Source organism: Alligator mississippiensis, chromosome 1 (genome assembly GCF_030867095.1).
Source record: "Alligator mississippiensis isolate rAllMis1 chromosome 1, rAllMis1, whole genome shotgun sequence".
In the NCBI taxonomy this organism is placed as follows: domain Eukaryota; kingdom Metazoa; phylum Chordata; order Crocodylia; family Alligatoridae; genus Alligator; species Alligator mississippiensis.
In genome coordinates this window covers 48,705,497-48,729,225 of record NC_081824.1, presented here as the reverse complement: position 1 = coordinate 48,729,225, position 23,729 = coordinate 48,705,497, and the positions used below count along the sequence as shown (strand labels likewise).

General features: G+C 40.2%; 1 protein-coding gene across 1 annotated transcript in view; it reads right to left on the bottom strand.

Moving 5' to 3' along the window:
* Window positions 1-5,924: 5,924 nt before the first annotated feature.
* LOC109285450 (uncharacterized) overlaps window positions 5,925-23,729 on the bottom strand; it is a 38,433-nt gene continuing 20,628 nt past the window's right edge. The window contains exon 5 of the mRNA XM_019496525.2: window positions 5,925-6,474. Coding sequence (XP_019352070.2) covers window positions 6,322-6,474 — 153 coding nt within the window. The 3' untranslated portion in view covers window positions 5,925-6,321. The remainder of the gene's footprint in view (window positions 6,475-23,729) is intronic.

Here is a 23,729-nt window from a genome sequence, read left to right as displayed (position 1 = left end):
CTACCACTGGCAGGGGGTTGGATGGTTGGACTAGATCATCTCTGAAGGGCCCTTTCAGACCTATGATTTGTATAGTGGTAAACATAACATTTGCACTCAACAATGAAGTTCCAATCTGAATGGGTTTGCTAATAATTTACAACATATGTTTAAATTATGTGTATCAGCAAAAACATTTAAGTTAAATACAGAAATCATATTAGTAATGGCTCATTTTCAGATGCCTGGTTTAGAAGGAGTTTTATGCTCGTTTATGCAAAATGGCAAATTGAAAGGCTTAAAAAGCCTCCAAAACTCAAATGGGTTTAACCACCATCAGGAGACTGCAGTTCAGTAAGCAATTATAAGTTAATCGCTTTTTTTTTCCACACTGGCAATTATTTCTCTCTCCCCCACACAGTTTGATAAACCAGAAAGTGTCTGTACAGCTATGCCAGTGCACATATTCCAGGGTCACGGGCACATGAGTGGAAATGGCAGGTCTCCAGACTCTTTCTGTAGCATGTAATCCTCGGTACATCAGCAGAAATGAAACACACACTGAAGCTACTTCCCTTTATATACTAAGAATGCTTACCTCTTAGCTGACATGGAATCCGGGGGTGGGAAGTTAATCCTTATGAGAGGTCACAATTCACATTCCAGCAGCAGCACCCAGCAGCTGCTGCTGTCACTCTCTAGTCAATGCTGCTTACTCTGTAAATACTCAGAGGTGGAAGAGATGACAGGCATGGGGAAAGAGGGAAATATTATGTACAGTACAAATTGCTGCTTCATATACAAGGAACCAAGGCATAAAAGCATGACAGATCATACATACAGTATAAGAGTTTCCTCAGAAGAAGAACATTCTGAATGCATTAATTTTAGGAAGAATGTTGTAAAGGATATCTATCAAACTACATTGAAGAGACCTTTTAAAGGAGCTACACTTTCTTTAAATGAAGTCATTGGGAGTCAAAACATTTTATTTTGTTTACTAGACATGTTAGAAGTCTCCTAGGCAATTGCCTTGAAGTGGGGAAAAGCATATGTTATATCTTACTGTAAAATTCTTTACAGTCTTCTTTACAGCGAATCACATTGTGACTCTAATCCATTTGCCTGACTTTCCTAAGCTGTAAACAGATGTCTCATACTAAGCAGTCCTGATGTCAGTGAAAGCACCTTGTACATGCTACTACCACGGGGAATACCTCTGAAATCACAAATCCCCATCTGGATAGTTATCACACACCTTGTCCCTTTCACCCGTATCTCAAAAATATTGGTCTACATGAAGGGCACTCAAACTTTCATACTATGAGCCATATTTAAATATGTATATACATATATGTGTGCGTATGTATATCTGTGTATGTACACCCACACACATATAAAACATACATACAGAAGGAAAGAGGGAGAGGGAGAAATCAGCTTGCAACTCAGCTTCCTTCCATGTAAAACAGTATGTGTAAGCTCACACTCATGCCTCTGTGGCAACCACAATATTGCTTATGAGGGAAATATATTATTGAACTATTTAACGCATTCTTAAACATTGTTTAATGGGAATTAGCAGCTGGAAGCAAGGAGAAGCCAGCTTTCCACAAACCACCAGCAAGTGCTCCAGAGAGATATACTGGCTCAGTATGAGCATCAATAGCCTAGGCTTTCATTATTCCAGTTTTATAATTATTCCATTGGCACAGTGCCCAATAGTTAGTTATATTGGTCCAATTCCCAGTGTGCTTGTTCTATACGCTTATTGGAGTACTCAAATGAGTGAACACAAACTTAACATGAATAAGGAGAGGCAAGAATGTTATAATTTTGCCTTTATTTTTTTTTAGCTATTCCCTGTAGTAATAAACATGTCGGTAAAATTAATTAACTTTTTCAGCAAATGCTAAACAAGTGCTTAATACGAGTTCCAGGATTCAGACCGATAAATTTTGTCCAGTACACACACATTTACGATGCTATCTAATTATGAATACAATAATAATTTGCATATGTCTAGTTGTGTTATTCAACCTAACTTGTGTTCATCCCTTAATAGGAAAATTAATTCTATACGTTCATACCTGGAGCAAAATTTTCCACTCTGCAATTGGAATGTTTTCCTGAGTTGTTCATGTTTAATTTGAGGTATATAATTTTCCATACACACACAGACACACATTATATATATATAATGCAGAAATAGGATCATAAATAGGTGGAGTAGGATCCACTAACAGGTAGATCTAGATCTTGGTGTCTGAGATGGGCATCCCCAAAATAAAGGTGTACAAATCCATATAAACACTTGAATATATATATATACATCTATTTATTTCAGCTTCTAGAGCCCCAAACATGCTTTAATGCAACTATTTTGTAACAAATTATCATTTTAGCCTCAAGACTATGGCACCAAAAAGGAGTAAGAAGAAAGAGAACGCACACATCCTTTCTATTAACTTGTTTTTCGGAAGGGAGCTTGAGCAGGATGGAATAGGATTGTACTTAAGCACCTAATAGGTGGAACAGAATCTGGCCCCAAAAGTCATATTTTTCAGTTCCACAATGCCAACTAAAGTCAGCAACAAGAATATCACCCAAAAGCCAAAGCACTCAAACTAGAAGCTGCCTTTAAGTCTAGGAACAGACTTTCAAAAAAACTGAGCCTGAAGTGATTCAATCTTTGCAGGTTAGTCTAACCTGGCTAGGCTAAACTGGTTTATAACTGCACAGACATCCCAGACATGAAGGCACATGCCTAGAGGAGCTCAGGCCAAAAGCCAGGGGGGAGACTAGAGCAGCCTTCCCGTCCCTTCCACAGCACTGAGCTGAGGTGGGGCATAGCCAGACCCCAGCAGGATGCTTTGATTAGCTGAGCAGGGAATTGATAACAGTGTTTATCACCCTGTAACTCAGTGTTTATCACCTCATTAAGAAAACAACAGGGCTAGTGACAGAAGTTGGCAACAAGATCACCCAAAAGCCAAAGCACTCAAACTAGAAGCTGCCTTTAAGGCTAGGGACAGACATTTGAAAAACCTGAGCCTGAATTGATTCAGTCTTTCCAGCTTAGTCTAACCTGGCTAGGCTGAACTGGTTTGAAACCGGACAGACATTCTCTCTGGACTGAGGAAATTCAGACATATACCAGCAGTGGCTCAGGCTAGAAGCCGGGGGATGATAGAGCAGCCCTCCCTTCCCTTCTGCAGGGAACTGAGCTGAGGGGGCATGGCCAGGCCAGCAGGACTCTCTCATTAAGGAGGTCTGTCTGCACAGTCCCAGGCTTTTCCCTGCTGGCTGCTCAAGGGGCGGGAGTGTTGCCAGCCCGCAGCCCCGGGCTAGCACTCAGAGGCAAGGGTAGGAGGGGGGAGGGGGTACAGTGCACACATCTGTTGATGATACAGAGCTTTTCAATCTGCCTCTCTGCTTCGTCATACAGTCTGCAGCAAACTGACAGGCAAGCAAGCCAGCTGGGGGCGGATAGTGATAACAGTCTTTATCACCTGATTAGCAAAACAATGGCCTCTCTCCATTACTTCTCTTAAACAGCTTACCAGCTGACATGTTGATTAGCTCCAAAGAGCCCTAAACAATCACTGTTCTATCTGCCTGCCCCAGTGAAATTGGAGAGAGAGACACACAGACACCTCTCAGCATTAGCTAGCATACCACGTGCCTAGGGTCCATGGGGCTGGGGCCCTTGCTGTGGGAAATGGAAGGGAGGAAGAGGGGAATTTCCTGCTTGAGCAGCAAGGGGGATGGGTAGAGTAGGGGGGAGCCAGGAAGACCCTGCTGTCTCTGCAGTCTCTGCTGGAGCCTTACATAGCATTAGCTAGCATACCATATGCTAGCTTTAGTCCATGCAGTGGCAGAGAGGAGGAAGGGATCCCTGCTTAAGTAGTGAGTGGTGAGGGGGTGGGAGGAGGAGGGCACGGGGAAGCCAGCAGAGCCTGCTGTACCTGCAAGTTTCTGTCAGAGCCCTGGCCAGGGAGGAGAGGAGAGGGGTCAGCTCTGCTGTAGAGCAGAAAGCCTTGCCCAGCCCAGAGAGCATCCCAGGATGCTGGGGAACTCTGATTCAACTTAAACCAGCAAGGGGTCTGAGACAGACATTGCATAAATCAGTTTGACGCAAATCAGTTAAGTCTGATACTACATTCAATCAGGTTTATCTTAAATTGGTTTCAGCCATTTTCAAATGGTTTATATGCACCGAACATCTGTTGTTGCAGGTTTAAATCAGTTTCTGATCACTTAAATTGGTTTTTATGTAATGTCTGTCCCTACCCTAAGAATGTAGGTGGAACCAAAGTGTAGCGCAACATACAGTCACACTGCCTCTCAAATATTTTGGAAAACAATGTGTTGAAATTATATATCTAATGGGGAGCATAAGTGCATTTTTCTGGATGGATTAGAAAGAGACTATGAAAAGAGACTATGAAAATCTATAATGCTTACTATATCTCCCATTATCTCCCATATATCTCCCATTTCTTTCCATTTTAAATTCCTCCCATTTACATATAAAGCAATATGTATATGTTTCTTATTTATGTAATCCAATAGGGCATGATTTTATTGAACTACAGTTAAAAGAGTCAAAATTGCATATCCGCACCAGACCACTAACTATTATAGGTACAGAAAGTCAATTCTTAATAATAGTTCTGCATTGACCAAAGATTATCACTGTGGAAGTACAAATTATTTTTTGTCAGGGAGAGTGCTGATGAAAAAATGTCATTTTTTAATTTTATTTTATTCATTGATGTCTATCTTCTCCGACAGAAATTAGAAAGTTTATGCAAATTATATAGTTCTTATCGCGGCACCAACAGATTGTATAGTAATATTCATGTCCCAGAATTAATGAAAATTAGTTCTGCACTCAGATGTCTGATGAATTATCTTCACTTCAATAGATAAAATGCAAAATAATTAGAAATCTGTGATGGAAATGTCTGGATATTTGAGAGAGATCCCCATAGCATAAATTTTCAAAGTCCTATCATGATTCTAATTTTTCAAAATAAAAAAACAACACGCTTACTGGGGGCAATTGCTAAAAATATGATAGCAATACTATTTAAGAAAATTCCTAATATCTTTCAAGACATTTGCAATGAACTATCAGGTGATAATCCATACATCTGAACAGAGAATAAGAATTTGTCATGTCACTTGACTGTATTGCTTTTACATAGTACAAGACCTTTTTTATAGTTATAATGGTTGCCAGCCACACAGCCCTAATGTGTATAGGGAATAGGACACCATGTATCCTACTCTAATAGAAGAGGACTCTACCCTTTGAAGTAATGGGGGCTTCCATATTAGATTCAATATCATATGCTCATGCCATCATCTTCCTTCACAGTAGGGTACTGTGGCATACCTAAATACTAGTCTATACTTTGCAAAACAATAGATTATAATTAGTTTGAACAGAGGATTCTTTTTTATGTGCTTAAAACAACATAGTAGATGTTAGGTCTTGCTCAAGATAAAAATCTTTATGCTTACTTATACATATTTTAATGTATTTCCTGAACACACATGCTAAAATAAAAGCTATATTGGAGTGTGCTCATATGCCTTATTGCTAAACCAATGAGAGAAAGCCATCTTAATCCAAAGAGTTCATTTGGGTATGGGAAGTTGTTTCTGTTTCTGCCTCTGGTTCATGGCTACAGAAAAGGCCTTTCTGAAATTGTGTCTGAAAGCGCACAGATTTACAAATTCTATACATATATGTGAATTATAAAAAAAAAAACAGTCGGAGAATCTTGTCCTTTAATTCTCTGGACAGTCTTAATTATATTTAACTACAAAAAAGAACACCATTCATTAGGAAGAAGAGCATATTTTATTCAGATAGAAAAGCAAAATAAAATGGAACAATACAAAGGAAACTGTAGGTAAAATGGAGGGTGTCCACAGAGCTCAAATAAAGGAAGGAAGTTAAAAAAAAAAACTATACGTTTGCTTTCACCATAGTTTGAAATAGATTGCATTACTCTATGAAAAAAAATGTGTTCTCTTCATGGCATTGAGTTGTAGAATGTACTTAAAGAGAATATTTGAAACACTTGACTGATGACGTTCACATAACCTTATTCAGAACATTACATTGCGAGTGCATTAGTTCCAACGGACGTAAAGTTCAAGGCAAATCAAGGCTTTCTTTCACTCGTTTTTTTTTTCCAGAAAATTCAACCCCTGTATAATGGTCTCAACTATGAATAAGGCATAGTGGTTTAAGTACTACATTAAAAGTAATAATACAAACAGTGAAAAAATAATACCATGAACATCTCCTAAAAGAATGGTTTATTATGGAGGGTAAAAAGCATTATTCATACAGTCTGAATACATGTGACTTTCTGCAGAGTCAGTCTCCTCAGGTTCAAAGTCTTCTGGATCTTGTATTAACTGGTCATTATCCTCATCTGAAGTAGAAGGACGTGTTAGGATGATTCGAGGTATCTTGGATAAAATATGAAGGATTGCAGAGAAAAAGGAAGGGGTGAATTCAGAAACAGGAAAGCACAAGAGAGAGATGTAATGAATGCAGAGAGAACACAGACTATAAACAGAAATATGCAAAGAATAACACAACAGATTTCTGGCTGATGAAGTGTGCTATACTGCTAATGCTGTGTTGTTTATGAAAGCAACAATTAAAAATAAAATTTTTCTAATTATCTATTTTTTAAAGATCCTAATTTCAGAAGCCAATAAATATTGGCAGGTATGAACAATACATTTAGCATTTACATTTATGTTACCATTTACTAATTTCATGCAATTGAAAATAGGGAAATGAATTTCTGTGGACTTCAAAGTTTCCACTAGCCACATTGGAAACAAAAGCAATAATTTGAGTTATCATTAAGAAATTTGTATGTCCTCATAAAGAGTCTTCACTCTGACATTTTAGTGATAGGGCTTTCAAGATGTATATTTTTTTATTTTGATGTTGGCATTAGAATATTTTCTTTTAAAAATACATTAAGGAAAAAGATAATTTTAAAAGCAATCAGTCAATCAATTAATAATATACTATCTTTAGTAGTAAACATGTTTTGGTAAAGAACTTACAACCAATGTACTTTGAGAATTGTATGGGATTTAATGTTATTTATTAATCAATTGTTCACTGTAATTTATCAATAGGATACTTCATATAATAGAATTATGTAGGTGTATACATTGTTGAGGTTTTAAAATAATATTGACATACAGATTTTTTTTCTTTCCAAGAAAGGTGTTTAAATTTTTAGACTGACTACTGGTAGAAGAAAAGTACTTCCTGTGCCATAGAATTATAGTTGTGTTATGATGAAGTACACATTTCTAAATACTTCATAAGAATAGCAATTTTTAGTTTCTATTTTGGGAGTACACATTTATCATGTCTTTATTATTTCACTTGTACCAAATTGTTAGTTTTGTACATATATTTCCTTTAGAAACTGCAACTTAGTTTTCAGGTTTTGGAAGTGGGTTCCCCACCCCACCCCCAAGTTATGGTTTTCCTTTTTTTCTTTTGCTTGGGTTTATAAAGCTATGGTGCTGTGAATTTTAAAATAAATGGTATTTAATGGATATCTTAGTCAAACTGACACAGACTTCTCAGAAGACTGGCTTCGTTCATTGCACCCCTGACAAAATATGCATGCTCTCTACATATATAAAAGTATTGTGCATCCAAGCACAGAACCCATACCTCAAAGCTAAATGCTGGCAAAAATGGTGCAAATCTTAAATAGAACTCAGGTTGCTTTGCTCTGCACCTGATGCCCACCCAACATGTATGCGAGCCAAAATGTTTGAGTATGTGGATATTCTACCTCAGAGATCACGGGTGAAATCCAAGCTTAATTGACCTCAATGACAACCCCCCAAAGTTAGAATTCCCTCCAGTGGCCTGTCCAAACTCATAAAGAAATTTCCTATTAAATTTCAGTAAGTCACTTAAGTTCTTTGAACTTTGACTACTCCCTTCTTGAAAATGTACATGTGGACATTACCTCAAGCCATCTCATGGGGAATTCTGGAAGAGAAGTAATTTTATCAGATCTTTTACCTTTTGGAAGGTAGCATGTAGCCATTTCATATGTCAGTCATTCAAATATTCTCCAGTAGCCCAGGTTCCTACTTCAGAGACTCTCTTAGCCAAAAATCAAGTCTAGTTTTCAGTTAAAGTAATTGCTTTAAAATATTTTGGCCCACATTTAAAAACTGTCTCTTGCAGAAGTCAATATCAAATGTATCCATTTGAAATATTATGATAGAATGGCATTCCACTGAACAGACTGAGAAACATAAAGAGAGAATATATTTTGGAAAAACAGTTCTGAAGGGAACCATTTTAAGTCCTTGAATCCCCACAGGGTTGTCTTTGAATCAGAAATTTCAGAAAACATTCTAGTTTTCAATAAAACATAACAATTGTTTCCATTAAAAACATAGGAAGATATGTATATACTTCTAGCTGCATTCCCATATGATTTTACAACTGAACATGAAGGAGCCAGGACCATACAATCAACTGGTCTTCAACAGACTGTGGAAGACCAAGAAAGGTCCTATGAACATGTGTGCATGCGCTCTTTCTCTCGCACACACACATGGACACCCTGTGGCTACAAAAGAAATACAAGTAATTATCTTCTTCAGGTTGAATTATCAGTTCTACCTGCAGCCCAAGTTAAGAAGATATGTCTACCCAGCTCCTTTCCTCTTACTTGAACAATTTTTGCTTGTTTCTCTAGTCCCAGAACCAGCATACCATGATGTGGTGGAAGTAGTCAGCTTTAACAGAGTTTGGGAGGCTGAGTCTCCATTGCACCTTGATATCTGCACAACTGAACAGTAGTACATCTTGATGATAAAATGAGGCTTAAACACGGATTGGACCAGGGGCAGATCTGGGGGTGTGCACAAGTAGACTTTCACCCTCCCCATCCTGCCCTTTGTTCCTGGCCCACCCAAAGTTTAAAACTAACTGCCTGGCAGTGGCAGCAGGATTTCTAGTCAAGCAGTGCTGAAGGAGTCAATTGACTTCATGGTTCATTAAAATCTGCCCAAATCCTCTTAACTCTTTATTCCACAAGTGTTCATGACTCTCTCTTCTTTTTAATAGTCTTAATGTTCCACCAATAAAGTTAGCCTTTCTTCTGCAATTCTGCTGTCTATTGGCTGCTCCTGGTAATGAAGCTCCTATGTCACTGTCCTGCAGATTGTTTGTAACACATTTCAAAAAAGTTCTATTTGTTTTTGCTTCACTTTAAACTGAATAATACAGCCCTAGGCCTCAAGCATATTAGTAAAGCTTCTAGTTTATGTTTAACTGGAGAAAAAAATTGTGCTGTTTCAAATGTGGTGATGCATCTCACTGTCTGCACCCCCCTTTTCAAAATTCTAGATCTGCCCACGGTTTGAGCACTCATTTATGACAACATAAAACTATAGCACTGCTTCTCAAACTTTCTTAGTGGTACATTTACTAAGAGCTAATATTGTGTGACACTTCACTGCACTCTCACACGGATTTCAAGGCACCTAAGGGTGCTGTGGCACCCTGGGTGAGAATCACTGCTCCAGAGGTTCAGCACATACCCTGCAGCTTGACAAATAGTATTTTGGAGTGACTGTTTTGAAGTCACTGGAATTATACCTGTGGAAACTGATTTCAGAAAAAGGAAACACTCAGGCTATGCTTTTTGTATCCTGGTTCTTTTGGCACAAGTCCCAGAAGCCATAAACCTAATTTCCTTGTAAAACTCAAAGTTTTTCCCTAGCCATGGTAGCTTCTCAAAATCTTTGCACAGTTGTCTCTTAGCAACCCAAGTCTCTCCATCCATGACTTCTTATTCTTCAGGTTTCCCATCTGACCCATATTTTTTGTGTTGTCTTCCTCTCATGCTCCACCTGAGCTTTTCTCACTATTTTCTGTATTCCAGACCTTTATTCTATTCTAAATTAAAAGCAATTACTTCCAAATTGGATTATATGTTTCGTAAGTCAAGGATGCACTTTCTTACCCTTATTGGCTTTAAATTTCTATTCTCAACTTAACTGCAATATGCTCATCATTTTATTTATGTATTATACTAGTTGATTTCTGAGGTTGCCTTTAATATGCATATTGTAATATACATTTCCCTTTTCCTCCTGATGGGTTATCTCTAGGACTCTGCACCATTTCATTTTCTTCTAAAATTCTAAGCCTTTTTCACTTCTTCTATAGTCCTGAAATGATTACAATAACAACAAAAGCAATAAATCCCAAGCCGTAAAATGCATAAAACATATTTTAGAAGTACAGTATATATCAGATTCAATATTTGCTTTTTGTCCACAAAACTATTTCCATTCCATTCAAAATCAAATATTAGCCTCTTTTACAAGCTATATACAGGAATCACCCTGCCTGAAGCCAATAAACTTCTTTTACTACTTGCTTTCCATTGTCAACTTGAACAAGGAAAAAAAAAGTGAATAGCATTTTTTATAGTTGCTCCTACTAAGTTTTCACTCTGAAAGGTTTCACTCCTACTAAGTTTTCACCCCCTTTTCAAAAAAGGGAGGAAGGAGGACCCAGGAAACTATAGGCCAATTAGTCTTACCTTGATCCTGGGTAAGCTTTTTGAGAGAATTATCCTGGCGCATGTCCACAAGGGGCCAGCAGGGGAGGTTATGCTTAGAGGCAACCAACATGGGTTCATTAGAGGCAGGTCCTGGCAGACCATCCTGGTGGCCTTCTGTGACCAGGTCACAAAATCTTTAGATGCAGGGGTAACAGTGGACGTAGTCTTTCTGGACTTTAGGAAGGCCTTCGACACTCTCTCACCCCATTCTCATTAAAAAACTAGGGGACTGTGGCACCGACATCTACACAGTCAAATGGGTCGCTAACTGGCTGGAGGGCCGCACCCAGAGAGTAGTGGTGGGTCATTTTCAACCTGGAGGGATGTGGGCAATGGGGTCTCCCAGGGCTCGGTCCTCAGACCCGTACTGTTCAACATCTTCATCAGAGACTTGGATGAGGGGGTAAAAAGCACCCTGTTCAAATTTGCTGATGACACTAAGATGTGGGGAGAAGTGGGCATGCTAGAAGGGAGGAAAAGGCTGCAATCGGACCTAGACAGGTTACAGGGGTGGGCAGATGAGAACAGGATGGGTTTCAACACTGACAAGTGCAAGGTGCTGCACCTGGGGAGGAAGAACCAGCAACATACCAACAGGCTGGGGAACTCCCTTCTCGTCAGTGCAGAGGCAGAAAAGGAACTTGGAGTCATTATTGATGCCAAAATGAACATGGGCCGACAGTGTGGGGACGCAGTCAGGAGGGCCAACCATACCTTGTCATGCATCCACAGATGCATCTCGAGCAGGCCCAAGGAGGTGATCCTCCCCCTCTATGCGACACTGGTCAGGCCACAGCTGGAGTACTGCGTCCAGTTCTGGGTGCCGCACTTCAGGAGAGATGTGGACAGCATTGAGAGGGTCCAGAGGAGAGCCACTCGCATGATCAGGGGGCAGCAGGGCAGGCCCTACAAGGAGAGACTAACAGACCTGAACTTGTTCAGCCTCCACAAGAAAAGGCTGAGGGGGGATCTAGTGGCCTGTTACAAACTACTCGGAGGGAACCGGCAGGTTTTGGGGAGTCCCTGTTCCCCTAAGCACTTCCAGAAGTGACTAGAAATAACGGTCACAAGCTGGCAGAGGATAGATTCAGACTAGACATCAGGAGGCACTACTTCACAGTCAGGGCAGCTAGGACCTGGAACCAACTCCCAAGAGCAGTGGTGCTGGCTCCTACCCTGGGGGTCTTTAAGAGGAGGTTAGACGAACGCCTTGCTGGGGTCGTTTGACCCCAGTACTTTTTCCTGCCGTGGCAGGGGGTCGGACTCGATGATCTGCTCAGGTCCCTTCCAACCCTATCAACTATGAAACTATGAATTAGTTTTACACTTCACTTCTACAACATAGAGCGCTTTTTTCCCCCACCTCACATTTAAATTATACACATCATGGTTACATCAATATCTAAAAGAGTCATCTTGTTGTTAGTTTGTATTACAATTCTCAGAAATAAAATACCCACCCCAACTCATTCCTCTCTCACAAAAACCCCGCTTTTCTCACAGGTATCTCCCCTAGTGAAACTTCTGTAGCTGATGACTTTAAGCAGGAGTGAGTTCTTGAAGTCCTAGTCTGATTTAAATCAATAGCAAATTACCACCAACTTCAACAGAGCCAAGATTTCATCCCCCAGCCTACCAACCCTGCTTCCTTCACACTTTCTCCTCTTCCCATCGCCTCATATCACATGATTGTCATATTGACAACCTTTTCAGAAGAATATATGGAGCCCTACTCATTGCCACTGCTGCCAGTGCTTTGGCTATTCTTTTGTGGACTGAGCAGAGATGTAGACAAATTGGAGACAGTCCAGCAAAGGGAAATGAAAATGGTTTGGGGACTGGGGAACAGTACTTACAAGCAGGGACCTTGATTTTCTCTGATAGAAAAAACATGTATATGTATATGTATTAGTGGCATTTCATTTTAATCACAGAAAAATGTGGATTTTGGGTTTCTTTTTTAACCCAAAAATTGGCTGTGTGTTTTTTTTTTTAATCAGAGAAAACCAGGATCCCTACTTATAAGGACAGGTTGAGGGAACTAGGCTTATATAGTCTAGAGAAGAGAAGACTGAGAAGGTATTTAAGAGCAGCCTTCAACTACCCGAAGGCGGGGTTTGAAAGAAAATGGAGGTAAATGTTCTCAGTGGTGACCAATGACAAAACAAGGAGCAATGGTCTCAAGTTGCAGCAAGGGAAGTTTAGGTTAAATATTAGGAAGAATTTTCTCACTAGGGGGATAGTAAAACATTGGAACAGGTTACCCAGAGTGGTGGTAGAAGTTCCATCTTAGGGGGGGGTTTAAAAACCCAGCTACACACAGCATTGGCTGGGATGATCTAGTTGGGGCTGGTCTTGCTCTGAGCAGGGGGGTGGACTAGATGACCTCCTGAGATCCCTATAAACCCTAACTTTCTATGATTCTAAGGAGCATGTTAAGAGATTGAGAAGAGAGAAAAGGTGGGAACTTTCAATAATCAATTCAAACAAACTAATTTGTAAAAATATGTTAGGAAAAACCTACATTAATTTAAAGCAATATATCAAATAATACCTTTTAATAAAAACTTGTTTAAAGTGTAAATTAATTCCCTTACCTCTATCACTACCAATCCTATAATACTGCTATTATCTGTATACCTCAACAAGGGACATAGATATATAGATGTTAGGGTTGGAAGGGATCTCAACAGATCATCGAGTCCAACCCCCTGCCTAGGCAGGAAAGAGAGTTCTGAGGTCAGATGACCCCAGGCAGATGCCTATCCAGCCTTCTCTTAAAGACCTCCAAGGTAGGGGAGAGCACCACCTCCCTTGGAAGCCCATTCCAAATTTTGGTCACCCTTACCATGAAGAAGTTTTTCCTGTTATCCAGCCTAAATCTGGTCTCTGTCAGTTTGTGACCATTGTTCCTTATTACCCCAAGAGGCACTCTAGTGAACAGAACCTTGCTGGGTCCCCCTAATGGATTTGTAGGCAGCCACAAGATCATCTCTCAGCCTTCTCTTGCAGAGGCTGAAAAGGTCCAGGTCCCTCAGTTTCTCCTCATAAGGCTTGTCCTGTAAACCCTAACCATACAAGTGGCCTTCCTCTGGACTCTAGTCTATCAATGTCCTTGAAGTACAGAGCCCAAAACTGAATGAAATACTCCAACTGCAGTCTGACCAATGCCACACAGGGGAAGTATTACCTCCTTGGATCTATTTGTCATGTATCTGCTGATGCAGGATAAAGTGCAGTTAGCTTTGCTGATGATTTTGTCACGCTGACAACTCAGGTTCATTTTGAAGTCCACTATGGCTCTGAGATCTTTTTCCGCTTCTGTGCTGCAAAGAGGGTCACTTCCCAGCCAGGAGGTGTGCTGGATATTTTTGCAACCTAGATGCAGCACTCTGCATTTGTCCTTGTTGTACTACATCCTATTGTGTACTGCCCACTTTTCTAACCTGTCCAGGTCTGCCTGCAATCGTTCCCTACCCTCCAGAGTGTGCACTTCACCCCACAATTTAGTATCATCCGCGGACTTGAACAGAGCACACTTCACACCCACATCCAAGTCACTGATGAAGATATTGAAGAGTACAGGTCCAAGGACCGAACCCTGAGGGACCCCACAACCCACATCCTTCCAGGTCAATACCGACCCGTCTACTACCACTCTCTGGGTGCGACTGCTAAGCCAATTTGCCACCCACTGGACCAAGTAAACATCTGTGTCACAGCCTCTTAATTTATTTATGAGAATGAGATGAGATACATGCCTTGGAGAGAATTGTTTTAAATAGGATCAAATGCCAACTAGAAACATTTGGGTTGTATGTGAAATATTATCACTACTTTTTAGGTTCATATCTAAATGAATGGTGTTTTCTTATCATCAGTGATAAAAGAAATGCTGTTTACATCTTAAAAGACACAGATCCACACCAGGTTCCTCATTCGAGATTAAAACCATGTTTGTGTGTGTGTGTGTGCATGCGCGCACACATATTTGTGTATAGTAGTAAAAGTTTTTATTAAATAATGTATCTGTATCCATAAGAGAAGCCATCTAAATTAAATTTATTTTTTTCTGACTGAGTAAGGAAGGTCACTTTTACCTTCCTTACTCAGTCAGAAAATTAATCACACATTGCTATAGTTTTAAATAAGATTTTACCTCAAAAGAGGCTAAAATATGTAACTACAATACCAGTGACTGTGTTTATCAACCTTGCTATGACTTCGTTAACACTGGCATCTGCTGGCTTTTAAATTAGTGCAATAAAGCGGTAGCTGAGTAAAGAAAATGGCAAATAGCAGTCTTCTACCTTTGTGAAAACTTGGTTAACACAAAGATGGAAGAAAGAACCAATCAACTTTCAAACCTTCATAATTCAAAAGTAGCTTCACCTATCAGGTAAAGGAGCTTCCACAATGGTGGATGTGACATGAACAGGTAGTAAAATATAAATTAGATATACATTTTGTTTCATATTTTTTAAAATCTCAGCCAGAATTACATGCACAAAGCATATATGTAGTCCCATGCAACACAGCTTCTCCATCTACATTTGAGTTTTAAAGTCCCCAAGTAAAATATTCTCCATAACATTTGTCTTAAACATACTCCTTTCAGCTTACTCTAGACAATCCCTGAATGTTTCACTTTATCATCATGCAAAAAATCTGATTTTTACCAGTAGCATAACATGAGGTGGGTGAGCAGGGCATGTGCCTCAGATGCTGTGTAAGGGGAGGAGTGCCGTAATGATGGGGAGAAGGTGCCTCCTGTCCCACTCTCTGCCTGCATGGAGGGCTACAGGAAGCAGTCAGTGCAGGCAGTGTGTCATAAAGTGCAAGGCATTCTGTAAATCATAGTTTTGTAGAGTGGCACTGGAGTTTACTGTTACTGGAGGGAAAACTGACCCCCAATTTGCCACTAAAATCAGAATTTTTTTTTCCTTCCCAACATGGGCATGACTGACACTACAGAGCTGTAATTCCCAGAACACCTGGTACTTCATGACACATTGCCCAGCTGGTTGTTGCTGCTCCTATGCCCTGCCTTGTCCAGAAGTCAGAAGATACAGGCTAGAAGAAGGTGAGGAGGAAGAAGAGGTGGAGAGAGGACTGTACCAGGTATATTCTTCAGACATTACACCTGTTTTCACGGTCTTCCTCTGAAATAAAGAGCCTTGACCATAGTCCATTAACTGCATAGAGAGGAAATATCTCAAGATGACAGTAAAATTAAAGCATGTATTCATTACACCCAGGGAAACTAAATACTGAAATGAGACAAACAGGTAATGTGTTAGATAAGAATAAAATAAAACAGTGGCTGCTAAGGCCATACTTGAACTAATCCTAAAATGCTGACATCTGCGAAAGGAAGGTTAAAAATTCCTCCTTTCACTACCACTATAGTGTTTTCCCTTTGGTCTTTTTTTGTCCCCTGTTTTTCTTCAGCCTCCCTTCCCTGCTTTACCTTTTGTTTTTCTAATTTCTACCCTTTTGTATTTTCACTGACATCCCATCACATTTTTACCTTCTCATTTCTGCTTTCCTGATCTCCAACTATTCCCTTTTTCACATGCAGCCTCTTTTCCACCTTCTATTTTATCACTGTTGTCTCCCTTTGAACCTTTTTTTCTCTTTCCCCCTGCTCTCTTCCCCACCCTGTCCCCTGCTTTACCTTTTGTCTTGCTTATCTCTACCTATTTACATTTTCACTTACATCCTACCACACTTTTAGCTTCTCTCATTCCTTGGAGCTTCAGACCAGCAGAGACTCCTTGTGCCTGAGGAAGGGTGACTGCGCCCAAAAGCTTGCTAAGAACTTTTTTCCAACTACTCAGCTGGTCTAATAAAAGATATCGCATCTAACCAAAGAGCCTTGCCTTCCTTTGTCCTCTTGAATTCCTGCTGTCCTTTGAACTTTAAATACTTCAAATCAACTTCAGATCTGAGAGAATAAAGTACAAACCATCCCTCTGTCCTTTGGGAATTGACTTTCAAGCTCATGTATCATATTTGTTTGAGACTTATGGTAATTGTTATGTTGAAGCCCAGGCAAAAATGATATAAACACATATGGGTTCCCTTATTATCTCATCGTATTCACAATCCCCTTTAGCCACAGCAGCTTTCAGCTACAAGAATACAAACAAGTTGCCATTTAGTGTGAACAGTGGGTCATCTACCCTTCAGTAACTGTCCATGAGCATACTCTTACTACATGATTAATTCAAAGTAGCTTGCCCTTCAGGAAAAACAGAATAGCTACATTGCATTTACATGGGGTAAGAACCTGCATACAAGACTGTTATCACAGAATAGTTGATATGTTCTCACAATGATAGTCCATGTATTGTGCCCTTAGATATTGTTCAAGCTGCTGATGAATTGCCTTCACCTTATTTCTATTATCTTCTAAGATATTCCTTGATAAGGATTTGTTTGATGTGTTACCACCATATTTCAATCTATTTCATTATGAAAACAGATGCTGAAGAAAAAGATTGTTCTTGATACGGAAAGAAATGGAAAATGGAAAACCGAATATGAATTTGTCAGAAAATTATCATGTCAAAGTAATGCAATTGCATAATATCACTCTGTGATAAGATAACCAGCTTCCTTCATAAGGGCAATGCTATGGACTCCATTTACCTAAACCTAAACAAACTTTTGATATTCTGCCACATGGGAAATTATGGGCCAAATTGGAGAGTGTTCATTTATGAGAGGCTTGTTATAGCTAAAACCAATCACAAACCACTGATAACAATAGCCAAAAGGGGCTAGCAGAAACATATCCCAGAATCTGGAGAATTTTCTTTTAGCTACAATTGTTTGATTTAAATATAGAATACACATGAGGAAAACATTTGGTCATAGCAGATACACATCCAGAGCCTACGACAATAGAGGTGGTGGCCAAGTTCCAGAGTCAGATATAGCACATATTAATCTGATCAAAAGAACAATTCCTATGTCAGATAAAGTGGGGGCAGTCATTGCAAAACCTATTGCTCAAGATGGTATGTAATAAAAAGTGACGTTAGCTGTCTAACATGTTGCAGGGCTATGCAAAGCTTCAGTTCCTGATTCAATCTGGTGGAGATTCAGCCCAATTCGGTGGCCAAATCTCCAAATCTGAATCAAATCGGAGGACCCTTTAATCTCTCCGAGTTGAATCGGAACCCTCTGAATCAATTCAGAAAGATTCGATGATTCGGACATAGACACCGCTTTAAATGTTTTTTCTACATACCTCTAGGTAGCAGGTGGCTCATGAATGCTGTGATGCTGGGGTGCATGGAGTGTCCCATGGAAGTGCAACAGGCTCCCCAGTGCACTTGGCAGCAGACCCAGGAGTGGACCAGAAGCACTTCCGGTCCACTTCCAGGTCCACCGGAGAGCACGCAGGGGGGCCCCCCTGTGCCCCTCCAGCTCAGTGACTGGTGCCTCCTGGGTCCCCCCCCCAGCCAGTTGCCAAGCCAGGGGACATGGGGAGGCCCCAGCCTGTTTCCGGTCCACTTCTGGGTTCACCGCCGAGCACAGAGGGGACCCCTCCCCACACTCCTGTGAGACACTCCGTCTGCCCCAGCATTGCAGCATTCACAAGCTGCACTGGTACCTGGAGGTATGTAGAAAAAATATTTAAAGCTGTGTCTATAGCCTAAGCACTGGTTCTCTAAATAAGCATTGAATCTTCAGATTTGGATTCAGCCAAATAGAATTGGGGACAGTGATCCGAATCAACTAATCAAATTGCTGTCCCTGATTCAGGCTGAATCTGAATCTGAATTGAATAGGGCCCGTTTCACACACCCCTACCGGGTAGCTAGGGAAACATACCAAGCCCCTACTACTCATTCATGGGAGTGCTTTCAGTATTGAATGTAATTTTGTTCAGTGGCTCAAGACTTACTGTTCCAAAGGTGTTACAGAAAGACATGTTAAGCAGAATAATTAATGGATACTTGGACACTGAGAAGTATAAAATAAGAACAAGGGAGGCTATATATTGGCCTAATATGAGTGGAGACATTGAAGAAGCTATAGGCCTTGCTAGAACATTGATCTATATACATATACTGCTCACACAAAGATTTTGCTAAGGCACTGGCCAGATCAGTGAACCTGACTGATGCATGAACTCCTTACATAAGCAAACCTTGTCAACTCCTGTCAGGAGATGGGAGCTGGAAATAGCTGCACAAAGTATGGAATACAGTCCAGTATTTGGAGGATAAGGCTGGAATGGGAACATGCAGATCAGAATGTGAAACAAGCCCATGGTATAGGACAGCTTCAGATATTCAAAATATTGGTGGAATGTAATATGTCATTTGTTTTGATGACTGTATAAGAGGTGCATCAGAAATTATGGGAATTTAGTATTGGCCAAGGGAAGCCTACATAGTCTTGTGCCAATTCTTTGTCATGGGCATACTTTTGTTAACACACTTGTGATCTGACAGAAAAGGTGTTAGGGCCAAGCCTTGCAGACAATGAACCTAGCTGAGCCTTTATCACTGAACCAAGCCTGTGGTTGTTCTTTAAGACAAGACTGGTGTTGAGATCTCTTGACTGCAGCTTTAGCCAATAATACAGTCCCTGAAAATTCAACACTGACAACACATCAATAACATGCAACAAGGACAGTAGCAACAACACCAATTTTCTAAATGACAAACTACCCTCTTGTAGGGTTGCAACAAGAGTTAATGTTACACAACATGTCAGAAATACAGCTCAATCCAGAAAAAAAGATCCAGTGAGGTTAGTCACAAAACAGACATTAGCTCCTTGGTATCAAATGGACATTAACCTATTCATGTTTATTTATTAGTGGTAGATTACTATTCCCAAACCCAGGATTGCACTTCTAGAAAAAGGAACAGCAAGTCATGTCATTAGTCAAAGAATATCAGTTTTTGCCAGACATGGGATCTCTGAAATAGCAAGAACAGATACTGGCCTTCAGTTTAACTGGTTTGATTTTCAAAGGTTTACACATAAATATGGGTGTCAACGATAACTTCTAGTCACAGTCCAATAGGCTAGTGAAAATTGCTCCATAATTTCCCACGTGGTAAAGTACGAAAAGTTTGCTTATGTCTAAATAAATGGAGTTCACAGCATTGCCCTGACACAGGAAGTTGGTCATAGAGTGATATTATGCAATTACTTTACTTTGACACTTAAGAAACTGTTAAAAAAAAGTGAAAGATTCAAACACTGATCCATACCTAGCACTCCCAAATTATAGAGTAGCATCCATGAAACATGGCTTGTCTCCAGCAGAAATCCTGTTTGATAGGAAGAGCAATACCAGGTTGCCTATTCTAGTGGGCAATGATGTTGCAACACCTGCCATCTGAATGCATTGAAAAAAAGGGATAAAATTAATCAAAAAAGATACTATTATAGGGGCTCCAGGGAGTTACCACCAGTGCAAAACAAGGACATGGTACTCCTATGTAATAGCAAAGAATGGACATAAAAGGCACATGTAGCACATTAGAGAGCTCCTAGATCCCATCAAGGTGTCACCCTGGAGAGACAGGTATTCCAGAGAAACAGAAAAAACTTACAGTTTCTCAAATGAGGAAAAGAAAGAGCATCACAGGACTCATCTTGAAACATACCATCTAGCCAATGAGATTCTGCAAGGAGGACTACAGATAAAGAGACTTAGAGAAATATGTGGAAGAGGACATAAGGTACTCTGAACCAACAAGAACTGAGAATGCAGAGTTGATATGCAGAGCTAGCAGAATTATAAAGTAGACATAAAGACTAAGTGAGACCTGCTAGCACTGAAACAGAGCTTTATCCTTCATATTTTTTTAAATCTGGGTATGGTATTTGAATATGTTCGCTGTTCAAGTGAAACATGTGAAGACAGCCATTAGACCACTACAAATTGCCTGTTCTAGAAGGTACTTGGCAGAGGGGGCGAAGGGGGCGTGTCTACACATGCATTTACACCAGCTTAAATTTACTGCGCAGTAAGTGGGAATAAACTGGCCTCTACACATGCAGGCGTTAAAACACATTTACACTGTGTGTGGACTGACTCGGGGCTAAAGTTAGTCCCAAGCCAGGCCGCACACACAGTGTTACTGTGCAGTAAAGTGTTTACATGTACGTTACTGTGCAGTAACTGAGTGCAAATTTGATACCTGCATGATGCAAGTATCAAATTTACATTTGTCAGCATAAATCACCATATTACTGCACAGTGCGGGTATGCACATGTAAACACATGCCCATACTGAACCGTAATTTGGGTTACTACACAGTAAATACGCATGTCAGACGCACCCAGTATGTGTCTGCTGGCTGGGGCCATCTGCAGTACCTCTCTCCCAAGTAGAAGATTGTCTCTTACTGTTACTTTCATTAAACTATATCATAGATTCTGGCTCTATGATTTGTTGATCAAGCTACCAAACAACCCAAGTGGTACTTGTTCAAGTACTAGTGGTAGTATGGCTGTGGCAGCATGAAGTTCAACCGAAACTAGCTTTTTGAACCAGCATAAAGTAAATGTATCAAATCAATTTTTTTTTAAATTTTGGACACACTTTTCAGAGCTGTAAATAAAATGCAAAGAGAATCAGACCCTGTAATTTCTGAAATTACCTCATTAAAATAAAATACTGAAAAAGCCAGTCTGATGTTACCAAATGCTTCGTAGGTGTTTTGATGAAGTTTTGATGAAGATAATGGAATTCTTCACAGAAAACTTGAAGGCTGTCAAAATAATATTACATCCTATAATGTTTTTGTAATAGGCCCCTCAGTGTAGCCACTGAGAAACTTCTTTTATTGTCTGAAACAATTTTGAGTCAACAGTCTGAGCCATCTTTGAAGATGATTAAAGCATTCTGCATTCCATTTAAATTGTCTCCTCTGACTTCTGTTTCTTTGAACTGAACATTCAGTTACTTTTGCTTCTTTAATTGACAGGGAGAGGGTGACAACTGAAGTATGGAGAAGGGAAATTTAACATATTTAGTAAAAATGTAACCAATACTCAGATGAATAGAAATAAATTGTTGATGTCTAAATCTGACATTTTAATCCATTGGTATAACTGTATCAAGACTTTTCCCTGGAAGACTAAGACTAACTGGAGATGAGGATTTGTCTATTTAGATTGTGATTAATTTTGCTCTCTATTTTATTTATATCTAAACAATGTAAATGAAAGGCAGAAGGATGAAAACCCAAGGTAGTTCAGAAAGCAATCATATGGCAGCATATATGGATAGTGATGTTCCTCAAGTGCTGTAGCATCTCATGTACAAACATGAATGTGTCATTTACCTTAAGGCAGACAAGGCTCCTTGGGTGAATTTGATATCTTTTATTAGACCAACCCATATGGTTGGAGAATAGTTATTAAGCAAGCTTTCGGGTTCAAAAACCCTTCGTCAGGCTAAGGAAGTTTCTGCAGTTGGTGTGTGCTCTTCCTGGATGGAATGAAAAGTAAACAAGCCAGGGGCTGGACTGGGGAGTCAGTTGCCAGGCAGATTGTAATATATCAAAAATCCAATGTCTGTGTTTAGTCCCTGATCTCTAGTATCCAGCAGGTTGATGAAATGGAGCTCATAGGCTCGTCTCTGGGAAGTGTTGTGTAAGTTTCCCTTGAGGATCAGGACTGAGAGATTGGAGAGAGAGTGGCCCTTCTGTGAGAAATGTGCCCCCACCGGTAATTGGGTTTTTCTGTCTTTGATAGATTTCCGGTGTGCGTTCATTCTGGTGCGCAGTTGTTGTTTGGTCTCTCCTACGTATTTTCCATCAGGGCATTTGGTGCATTGGATGAGGTATATTACATTTCTGGAGGTGCAGCTGTGAGATCCAGGAATGTTGATGGCTCTGTTGTGGGGTGTAATAATTGTGGGGGTGGTGGAGATGTGTTGGCAGATTTTGCATTTCTCGTCCTGGCACGGCCTGGATCCTTCTGGTGTGTTCTGGGCTTGAGGAAGTTTGCTTCTGGTGATGAGGTTGGCGAGGTTCGGTGCTTGTTTGAAGGCTAGGATGGGTGGCTCTGGGAAGATCTTTTTAAGAATAGAGTCTCTTTCTAATATGGGTTGCAATTTTTTGAGGATTTTCCTTACAGGTTCAAGGGAGGGGTGATACGTCATAACCAGCGGTGTGCGATTTGTGGGGGGTTTTCTTCTGCACTGCAGCAGTTCTTCATGTGGTATCCAGGTGGCTCTTTCAAACGTGCTATCTATCTCTCTGGACGAGTATCCTTGTTGGGTGAAAGCCTTTTTAAGATTGGTAAGGTGGCAATCCCGGGTGTTCTCTTCAGTACAAATGTGGTGGTATCTGAGGGCTTGGCTGTATATCACAGCTTTTTTGGTGTGTTTAGGGTGATTGCTGGTTCTGTGCAGATATGTATGTTGGTCTGTGGGTTTCTTGTATAACGTGGTCTGTATTTTACCCTTCTGGATACTGATCATTGTGTCTAAAAAGGAGATGTTGGTGCTGGAGTATTCTCAAGTGGCAGGGGGAGGCACAAGTACAGCATGGGCAACTGATGGTGGGCAGGCAGGGAGCAAGGGGCAGGGGCTTGGCTGCCTGTCCCCCCACCTCTGCTTTCCCTGCTGCAGCAATAGGAGGCGAGGGGCATACACTCCTCTCCCCCTTATAATTGGATTCTGTACATGGACGATTATTTTTTAAAACCTATAATTTTCCATGTATAAAATCTAATTATTGGGGGTCATCTTAAATTCAAAGTCATCTTGGATTTTGGTAGTTCTTATGGAAATTGATGATACAATGATTGGCTCTGAAAGTACGTCTCTATAACAGTTGTTCATAACTTGTTTTAGACTCAAGGTACCCATCGTTAGACTTGAGGCTCCCCTCAGAAAATGCCAGGTCTCAGTTTTCACTTGTTTTTTGATTATGGAAAAATAATAAAGCAGTCTTCTATTGCAAAGAACTAAGACAGACCACAGCAGGGCAGAATGTTTTTAACACTGTGGATTCCTGTTAGAAATCTCTGGGTTTATCTGTTTATCATGTGAATCATGTTGACATACCTAATACTGCTAAAACTGAGAATAACTG